Source organism: Neodiprion pinetum, chromosome 3, assembly GCF_021155775.2.
Source record: "Neodiprion pinetum isolate iyNeoPine1 chromosome 3, iyNeoPine1.2, whole genome shotgun sequence".
In the NCBI taxonomy this organism is placed as follows: domain Eukaryota; kingdom Metazoa; phylum Arthropoda; class Insecta; order Hymenoptera; family Diprionidae; genus Neodiprion; species Neodiprion pinetum.
Window position 1 is genome coordinate 30,708,090 of NC_060234.1, and position 10,798 is coordinate 30,718,887.

General features: G+C 33.5%; 1 protein-coding gene and 1 long non-coding RNA gene across 5 annotated transcripts; one reads left to right on the plus strand and one right to left on the minus strand.

The window, feature by feature from the left end:
• Window positions 1-509: 509 nt before the first annotated feature.
• On the minus strand, window positions 510-10,798 carry dmpd (F-box protein dmpd). Of its 4 annotated transcripts, none has more exons than XM_046615896.2 (7): window positions 10,517-10,798; window positions 8,620-8,805; window positions 7,219-7,500; window positions 6,392-6,640; window positions 6,032-6,227; window positions 5,583-5,947; window positions 510-4,922 (listed from the first exon to the last, which is right to left on the minus strand). In XM_046615896.2, exons 2-7 carry the CDS (start codon window positions 8,629-8,631, stop codon window positions 4,515-4,517), a joined length of 1,512 nt encoding a protein of 503 aa, XP_046471852.1. In that variant the 5' UTR covers window positions 8,632-8,805; window positions 10,517-10,798; the 3' UTR covers window positions 510-4,514. The 4 variants fall into 4 exon arrangements, with proteins under 4 accessions (XP_046471852.1, XP_046471854.1, XP_046471853.1 ...); XM_046615898.2 differs by having other exon boundaries at window positions 8,544-8,805; XM_046615897.2 differs by having other exon boundaries at window positions 510-4,889; window positions 10,517-10,797.
• On the plus strand, window positions 6,523-7,982 carry LOC138190549 (uncharacterized). Its single transcript, XR_011176583.1, has 3 exons — window positions 6,523-7,000; window positions 7,098-7,518; window positions 7,642-7,982. It is a non-coding gene; the product is annotated as an uncharacterized lncRNA (long non-coding RNA).

A 10,798-nucleotide genomic window follows, 5' to 3' on the forward strand; every position in this document is an offset into this window, starting at 1 on the left:
CAACTGTTCACTTTACGAACTGTCAAACATAACCACGTGCTCGAGTAGCAGACGAAAAGGACAAAACAAATTTTCGTCCACCCTGTGACCTGTCTGGTGCAGGATGTACAAGATTCAAACGTGGACTCGGTTCGCAACCTTGCGATATAAATTTTCCGTGGCGTAGAAAAGGTAAAAATTTTGTAATATATCTAAAAATGCTTCCAAGTTTGCACTACAATTTGAGAAATAACTAACAGATCGTATCATGGATAAATGAATATTTTTTAAATAATTTCAAACGGAGTATATGTAATAAAATCGACGTCACCGGATCAATCGAATCGTGAACGGTATTTTCGAGGGATATCAATTTGGTACAATTTTATAAGATACATTTTTTTTAACAATTTCAAGATTCATACATTTCGAAATTAAAAAAAGTATTACCTGCGTTGGGTAACTAAGCATTATGTACAAAAGATTAAAAACAGCATTACGTTAAATTATTATTTATTATGTGATGTATCTAATATATATATTTACATTCGCTTTAATACACATAAAACAAATATATGATAATATAATTATAACTTTTTTTTTTTTTTTTTTAGTAACACAGCTATCATTCTCGTTTCGCTGTGCAACTAGCACGTTTTGTTTTATTCAATTCAAATTCGATTTATATATTATTCTTACAGTAATTTTTTTAATTTGGTGTAAACTTGTGTGACATATGTATTGCGTGTGGGGATATTGTGTTTTCATGTGATGGAATTATAATTGCCTCCACAGGCGAATGTGGCGTAATACACTCAAATAGTAATGAATTTAAAAATTCTGATATCTTCTCTACTTAGTCAATATGACTTTGGTCAATGAGCTTGCCGGCTATTGCTTTACCCACGACAATTAGCAATAGTGATCCAACTCTACATGTTTAACAAATATGGTAATGATTTTTTTAAATGAATTCGTTAGCTTTTTATGAAAAGAGAAATCGCTTGATTTCAAGAAAAACATTTTGCTGTGTTCTCTGGTAAGCACAACCTAAATTCCTGCTAACTTCTAACGCTAATTGTGTATTTATTGTATTCTTTAATTTAAATACATTCAACACACTACTTGTATGTACAATATTATCATGTATATATATATATATACCTATATACATGTATATAGATTTTTTTTCATACGGTGCTACTTTAATGGATTCAGAAGCCAGCATTGAGGAAACACCAAAAATAAAATAACAAACTATTCATTAATGTGTTCAAATAATATATCAATACAGATATATTGAAATATCATACAAGTAAGATAAAGTTTGATTGAATGGTAATTCGTATATTAACGTATAACTTGAGATCACAAAAATATTCACCTGCAATAGAATTATGCTAATATTCATCATTTCGGATTATAGCAATAAAATCGGAATTGGGATGACAATGTTGTGTTCAAAATTCAATTATTATATAACATATAAATAATATAATTGATGATGAGGATAATTTTCAACTAAAATCACCAGTCTCTTTGAGTAAAACAGAACGCAGGAAGTTTAGTCTGAATGTTGAAAGAAAAATAGGTGAATAAGTGAAATAATTAAATTTTCAATATATAAATTGATTTTAATCCATAAATTATTGAGCTCGTAGCGTTGCTTGATGAGGTAATTATTCATTACTGGTCTCTGAGATCTTTTTTACAAAACATTAAATAAAATTCACACATTTTCTAGCCAAAACCGCCCTACGTCAATTTTGTCTGAATAAAGGTCACTTTCCCGCGATTTAAATCGATAAAGCATCACATATAGTAATAAGATTTCATCACTTTTAAATTTAGTTTTTTTTTTCACCTTTTCGTTTTATTTCTCATTTGACATTGATAAAAAATTATATATTTTGATAGTTACTTTACTATTAATAATTATTAATTATATCTTATTGTTCCATTAGACTTTAAACTAAAATGCTCCATAGCCTTTTCTTTATATTTGTTTACATACATACATATATATACATATATATATATAAATATAATATGATACATTTCATCATAATTATGTATAATATTATATGCATATATACATATATAAATACGAAGTATATTCATTATTAATTATTATCAATATTCAATTTATCTTATTGTAATGATCAGTAATAATATTAACTCACAATTACTAGCTACATTATTTTTATTTATTCATTTTTTTTTTCTTGAGAAAATTACCATTGGTAATCAGTGCAAAATGGACAAATAATTAACTGTTCTATATTCACGTACATTCAGAGTATGTGCAAAAATGACTACCAAGTATGAAACGACTTTTGGGGCGTACCTATTTGAGTGAGCATTAAGTTCTCTGTTTATGGAAAATCAAAATTCTTAGCAGCCAAAAGCGGTTAATCAAAGTATTGCATTTAGCAGTAATGTGTAGCACTATCTCGCGATATTTGCTCAGATCATATGACTGAGACTGTGAGACTGTTGTATTATATTGGATAAGATTCGGTACTATAAAATATTTTAATTTTATACAATTCTCTTATATCTCGCCGCCATCTGGTCCAATGTATAAATACATGAGTGGGGGGAAAGAACAGTACGTACAAATTATTATCGTACTTAAGTAACTCTTAGATATCATTCGTCGACAATAATTAATATGAACCATAATAAATCAATTTAATTTCAAACTAGCTCTGTACCTATCAGCTGAACCGAATTTTCAGCTATAGACGTCCTATATCGACGGTTGCGTAGAATAACCGGCTATCTCGAGTCAGGCTTGAATATACGCCTATTTCGAGTAAAGTTCAAAAATCGGCTATTTCGCGTTTGAAATTTTTTGACCGTAAATTAAGTTTAATAAAATTAAAACGGAGCTCGTATGAATTTTGTGAGGCGCTGACGAATTTCTTATTCAACCCGACAGTGCTACCAACTTAATTTACGGCCAAAAAAATTTAAACGCGAAATAGCCGGTTTTTGAATTTTACTCAAAATAGCCGGTTATTCAAGCCTAATTTGAGGTAGCCGGTTTATCAAGCGAACCTCGAATTAGCCGGTTTTTGAAGCCTAACTTGAGATAGCCGGTTTTTCAAATCTGACTCGAGATAGCCGGTTATTCTACGCAACCGTCGGTATGTTGACTGAAATTTCGAAGGTATATTACTGAAAGCGGTGATCCACACATGTCGTTGTCTCTAAAATCACACTCTAGATGCTCTGTCAATATGCAATGAAAAGAAAACTTGCAATTCTTTGATTATACCAATGTTCTTTCATCGTATAAATTAATCATTTTCTACTAATTATCTGCTTTGAAATGGATGAAATCCAAATTTCCCGCAAGAGATGGAGCATATAATGGACTGATATGAGTGTTTGTTTGACCTTAAGTAGGTGTATTAATCAGTCTCACTCAACCCCTCAGGTACTGATCATTGCATTGAAAAAACATTCTCAAACCTTGGTGGCTATAAAGTAACGACAATTTTTGCATCAAATTTGTTTTGCTCCTTGTTAAGATAAGGTTTGTTAGTAAAACAATATGAGCAGACAAAGGCACATCACCCGGAATTTTATTACATGGCTCATGATCGGATTTAGCTTGTGAAACAACAAATTGAACAGAAATTAATTTCTTTGTACAATTTTCAAACAACTTTTAATGCAAACAGTATGTTCCACCATGAAAATCGTTCAAGAAAGAAAATCCAGAAATACTTCACTTTCGAAGAAATGATTATACATGTATGTTTTCAACAAGACTCTATTATTTTTTTCCATATGGCCGTCCCCGTATTGTCCTAAATGTTTAAGAAAACTTATTAGAATTAAAGGCTCTTTTTAGACTTCACCAAAAAATGTATCACTGAAAATCAGATAAAAACTGGTGCATGTGAAGTCGCCAAAGAAAATAGAAGATTTGCGAACTGTGATAAGATGGTAATACAATCAATACCAGTTTCTTTTAAAGGGTACTAAACGTTAAATTCAATGTCAAAAAAGATTTTAGTAAAGTAATGGACGCAACTAAAAAAAGAATGCTTCGTAACTTTTGATATTTACGGATGTACAAATATCAGAATTCGAAATAACAAACAGGCATCTTTCCTTTATTAACATTCTTCTATTTTCATTGGGTGCCTTGATAATAATAATAACAATATTCTTATCCTTAAAGAGGACCTGAACAAAGTCTGTATACATTATGTTTTAACAGTATTCAACGAATAGTATTATTCCATCAGGTAATACGACACGTTACACTTTAAGATCGACACAAGCATAACAAAAATACCGGCAAATCTGAAATTAATATTCATTGCTGATCATGTGAAGTAGCCATCTATAAAACTACAGCCAAGAAACTGTTGACCAAGATATTTCAGTAAGAATATTGTTAATTAGTTTGATTTGTCTAAGTTCATTGCCACATAACGGTATACAGAATTTTGATTGTTACAGATCCATCATGATCAAGATGTTAGTTAGATATTTGTACCGTGGTCAGAATTGATTTAGATTTTTGAGCGTTTAGCTTGACGAGATTTCGACGAACGTCGTGGCTTCTTATATGCATCGCTTGGCATATCATCAGCAGCAGATTTTCGTTTAGTCAAGCTAGAAGGTGCTGGTGCTTTTGGTGGTGCCATTTCTACAGATGCTGGATGACTCAGAAGAACCGGTATCATTTCTATGCAGGGGCTCCGAGCCTCTGTTATTGGAACAAAATCTACGGTTTCGCCCAACGCTTCCGGTAAGACACCTTGGTTCGCCAGAGCCTGCAAATCCTCTGATGGGATCGGCATCGATTGTCCGCATCCCAGACAGGCCGGGATAGCCGGTGATTTAGAACGCCAATATTGTAGCTCTGTTTTGCATTTGTTTAGTTCCTGTAGAATATTGACGTGACAGAGATGATGGTCCTGAGAAATGTTAGGCTTAGGCAACTATCATGACTAGTGAAACGCAATGACGTTCAAATGATTTATCCAAAACAGAAATCAAAACAGAATAACTAGACAAAGAAAAATCGTTATGACACGATATAAAATTTCAATATCTGTAAACATTATCGTTCTTTTTAACATTTCATAGCACGATTCAAGGCGCCATGCATATTTAAAAGGAGCCCATTCCAGATAACTTGGTTACATGAATAAATAATTAAGTAACAAGATATATAAGAATTTCTGTAGTTGAAATTTGAATTTCAATCAACAGATTTTCGGAACTACTAAAATCTAGTTTTTTTGTTTTATGTATAAGACATGTGCTTGTACAAATATGGTACATAAAAACACAATTTTCTATGCGTAATAACAGATTATGATAGTATTGTAAATCAATAACAAAGCTTTTGCTATCAGCAAAGGTTTGCAAGATGATGATGTCTGACAATCGAAATTTTGTCAAATACCTTGAACCTCTGATACTTTTATATGTACAAGTATAAGAATAAAAATGAACTGCGTTATTTTCTATATTTAAGAAATTTAACGCGATCGAGTGCTAACTCTGGTCACTAGATTCAGCCTTACACCTGTAAATTAAAAAAATTTGAAAGTTGATGTTTATAACTATACCTGTAGAAGAGTGCTAAATTTCCGTGAAGTTTCTTCATTTTTCTTATCATTATCATCAAGTCGGCTAGCATATTCTAAAATTTGTTTTTGCTGCTCAGCTATCTTCGCTTTGCATCCGCGTAAATCTCTGCGCATCAATGTCAATTGGCTGTTGTATCGCTTCATTCCCTGTTTAATTTTTCGAATGCGTTTGCGCAAGACCATATTAGACTGCGGAGGTGCGACGTTGGACTCCAACAAGCCAGGATCGTCAGAAGAATGGGGTGGCGAGCCTTCGCCCCCACTACTTCCACCGCCTTTGCCACCTCCAACATTCAAAGGCGCAGAATCCAGGCACATAAATGGTTTGCTTACATTACTAGGAGCTGTAATTATATCAAATAAATATGTATCAGGCAAAATTGAAATTGAATTCTTAAGTTCATTTTGATTTGTAATAAATAACTTACAGGAAAAGGTGCCTGCGAGATCAAGAAAGTCAGTTCCAAAGTACGGTATTTCAGGGAGAGTTGGCTCTAAGCGCTCTTTGAAGTACTCCATGGCCATTGTACTAAGGTCAAACAATTCATCAGTCACTTTGTAAGGGCGAGCCAGCTTTGGAGTAACTCGGATGTAATGTAAAATACGATACACCTCATCCAAAATCTAGGAAGCAAATAATCAAACGTATTATTTTGTTATCATTATTTTCAATTGGCTTCCAAGCCGGTTGACGATTTCAAGGTGTTTCCAGTATACAGTTCGTAAGTTACTGATAATTATTTTTAATGCTCCACTAGCAAGGGATGAGACTTGTATGATTTAATTACCTCTCCTGCAAAGAAACAACAATGTTTGCGTTCTATGTGCTTTCCAAAGCTCATCTGTAGGAGAGTAAGTCGCATATGCAAGGTTTCTATAATATCAGATTCGCAAGCCAGTGGATGATTTCGTCTAGCGGATTCACGTCTAGGCATTTGTGCTTTAATTGCCTGAAAACGACAAAGCATTTGTGTTTGCAGACGTTGAAAAGTTGAGCTGAGGATAGACCCGCACACTCGATCCATCTGATGGCATACCTGAGAAAAATAATTGGAAATAACAGCTGTTACTACACATCATGGAATTTTTCAATACATAGTGCCTCAATGAACACAGTTTCAGAGAATGCGAACTATAAAAACAAAAAGTTGTCCAAGTAATGCAATGCACTTTGACAAGCTAGATTCAACTGTAAAAATTATTGAAACAACAAGAAGTTCACAAGTCGAATGATATTATGCAATTGATGCGTTAAGTTAAAGTTTTTAATGGCTGTAAGAAAAATTTTCTACTTTGAAAATGTATATAATAAATTATAAGTTTCAGAAGTCAATGAAGTAATGAATCAAATAAGCTGTTGATTAAATTTGAGACAGTATTGGCGAAAAATGACGAAGGTATTATAATTGTACTTACGTCAGATGCACACTTATGGACTAACGCAATTTTTACTTTTACAAAATGATAATTCCTAGATTCTGGTATTTTTATCAGGTTGGCGAATACTCTGTTTTTGCCGTTACAAGCATCAATAACATTGTTTCCATAACTGATTCTGGTTATATTCGCAATGTGGAACAATGTGTTGTATCTGTATATCACGATGCAAACTTACGGGACGCAAGTGGGCAATGGTATTGAAGTCCAGATAGCAAAGTACTTTCTCCTGAATCTCAACGGGTAGATCAAAGAAATGAGTGTTCGGAGCTGGAGTGCTTTCTACAACCGGAGCTGTAGATGACTGTCCCGGCTGTGTCTGCACTTGATTCTTCCGAATTGTCCCAGTGTCCCCAATGCCATCACCGACTGCACTTCCACTGTTATTACTTCCCACACTGCTCATCTGACGTGTGGAGACCATTGTTTTTATTGTGGAATTGCACAATTCGTCAGGTACCTTAAATGCATATGTCAGGTTAGTACTGTTGATCACGAATTTGGAATTCATCAATCAACTTTCAATTAAATATTACGCGTAATGTTTGCGATAAGTATTTCATATCAAGTATATTTTGGTCCAATTTATTCGGCTTATTAGGTACTTCTAGAGTCATATGTACTTGAGAGAATTTATCCAAGCAGGGGGCCACTGAATATCCACCCCATGCCAAGAGGGACAAAAATTTTAGGCACAACCTAGGAGAGACTCTCGCAACAGGAATCATTGAAATATTTTGAGGTATTGGTGTAATATTGTACAAACACACTTGGTGAGAATTTAGACTGTTTGCATGACGATATGCTTTCGAAATTAGTATAATGATAAATTGACGCAAACGTTAAAAAAAATATAATACTATTTACTTAGGTATATGTATTTGAAATCACACTGTTTCTTTAGCCTTACTGTAAATTAAGCACAGTTTTGCAATCATGTGAACTGCAATAAATAATTGACGTGAAATTTGTTGCAACATTTGAATTTCTATTAGATTATCTTGAACATTTAAAATGGTATAATTTATGCTGGTATAGTGTATAAGATATTTAATTTTTATTTATCGATGATCTACAATATATTACATTGTGTCATAGGAAAAAGTTTGTATGTAACAAACTTCAGAATCCTAATATTGTTGATCGGTTTATTGGAAGGATATTCAATTATATTATTGTTCAGAACAATTGAGGAAATAAAATTTGTGTTTGTGTTGTGAAATGTGACAAGGTTGAAGTCCGTAACATTAATGTATTGATACGGTTTTAGGAAAAATCGTTATTTCGCGATTTTATGAATGTCTTAAATTCAGGAAACTATAACGGAGCAACACATATCCATATATGGAAACTTAACTCCTCGAAATCAACAATTCTAAAACTACAAAATGGTAAATTTTTTTTGAATATTTCGTTATGTTAACTTTGCTAACTTCTGCCTTGCAAAATATATGCCACAAACATATTTTTCTTTTCGTTCTAATAAAGAGGTATAAGGTTTACCTTCCACAGTATTGAAAGAATATATGTGTAATGTGATTTTGTGTTCAATTTATACTAATAAACTGTTTCGAGTTACTAGAAGTTCCATCTGGATGATATCTGCCAGGCAAGGACTTGGCCAATTCGCCCCTTAGCAGCAGTAGCCATAGCTTCACAAGATCTATGCCACCTTGGCTAATATCTTCTGGCAGCAATACTACACAGGTAGCTTGTTTAATCTTCCTGCTCAAATTTGTTGCTGGTTCAGGTTCTTGATGTCTTTCTATAAATAATTTTCGTGACTGACATTATCAACGCTAAATCAGCAAATTGATTATTATGCGTGATGTCAATGCGTGAAGTTAAAGGATAATTGGATGTTGAAATTCGATGCGACTAAGAACACCTTCCCAATTTGTAACCCAAGCTTCCTCCGATGCGTGAAATAATATTTTCGATTTCTTTTTATGACAAGGCTTAGTTTCTATGGTGCCATACCATTAGTAATGGATATTAGTAATTAAAGAGACGATAATTCAAGCTCGACAGAAATGATTTCTGCTTTAAATTTGTTTTGAAAAATTCACAAAAACATGGAATTACTACAATTCGATTTTGTGTGTTTCGTAGCTTCTTCACATTTCTTTGTGTACTATCACAATATTTCAATGTACATTTTTGTCATGCAGAAATAGGAACTTTGTGAACAATGTAAGCAAGCGTCGGCAGTGGGGAAAAAAGCCCCCCATCCCCTCTTAATGAGATTAGAAAAGTTGTTTGAATATTATAGTAAATTTCTGTAATGTAATTAGACACAGGATCACCAAGTGTAAAGACAAAGTATCCTGACCACTGCTTAAGGGATATATATGACTACCAAGGCTGATATAAACAAAACTTCTGATGTCAAATAAATATCGCATTGATTAGCATTTTATCCACTATTCATAGCCGAAACAAAGAACTCACACGGGCAGTACTAGAAAGAGAAAGATAAAATGGATTTTGGTTAGTCAAATTTTAGTGCACCAGTTACTTTTGCTTTTTGTCTGCTTTAAGTCCATGCAAAAGACAAATGAATCGGATTAAGTTTAGTATGCATATGCATTGCCAGCTATTATATACAAAGATCTCTCGCAATTAGCAGGAAGATTAAACATGGTTTTAATTGATGTTGGAAAAGATGTGAAGTGATATGTGCTTATGTTATACAGGTTAAATTTGAGATGTTATTGGGTGCATAACGGTCTCCTCAAGTATTTAGCAGAATCAGTTTTAAACGTGTCATTTATTGATTGCCTTTGTGTGCTGAGTACAATAATTCAAATAAAATCTATTTTATATCACACACCGATTACATAAGAATGGGATAATATTATGTGCATACGTGGATTACAACTTGAATACAAGACGATGATGATTAATTTCGTGAAATGCATCCACGATAATCAATTCCTAGCAGAAACGATTAAATTCTTCGTTCCGTGAAAAAAATAAGAGGGAAAATAATGTAAGAATTTTAAAAAATTTCGTGAGATACGTATTTGACGCGACGAGCCGTCGATCTGTAAATAGCTTTTTTATTCAAGATTCTCTACTGGAATATCTCCACAGCTTGCTAGAGAATAGCGAGCTTGGGCATAATAGAACGTACATATATGAAAGTGGTTAACTCTTCGGCTTTTTACCGCCATAAAAATTCGGATACACGTTTATTCTGCACGATTGATTACACCTGAGAAAATAAATACAAACATTGAATCGATAGATATTTATTATCACCTCAATGTTAATTAAACGCGCCATAGTTCGCATACTTGATAATGTTAAAGACATAAATAAGGGAATGAATTCAAGGAACATCGAAGAAAGGTGTAAAAAATAATACACATATAAGACGGCAGACACTCAATTGTAGAAATGAGGTGTAGTTATACGTTTTGCGACAGGTACTAAAGTTGGTTCAAAAATGGTCGTAGTCCTCACTCGCTTACCTTTACTCCAAACAGAAAATGATCACTGTATCGACGTTGCTGTTTCCAGCGACATTTTGACGGCACTCGCGTTACTCTTCCGCACCCCTTTAGACGGTGTTTCAATTTCCGTTCTTCTAGAACGATAAAAAAAAAAACTTCACGACGGTTAAACGAGGTGTATAATTTCTATGCGACGAGTCCAAGGCTTTCAATAATGAATTTCCAATTTACTGCAACCCAGAACCGTCAAGCAAATCACAATCACCGTGCGACTCCAACGCGCGGATTGCGCAGACTCAT

Coding starts and splice junctions, on each gene's coding strand:
- dmpd (XM_046615896.2), bottom strand. Junction 6,641..7,218: donor CCATTGCCCACTTGCGTCCC/GTAAGTTTGCAT, acceptor TATTTTTCTCAG/GTATGCCATCAGATGGATCG. Junction 6,228..6,391: donor GTTGTTTCTTTGCAGGAGAG/GTAATTAAATCA, acceptor TTTGCTTCCTAG/ATTTTGGATGAGGTGTATCG.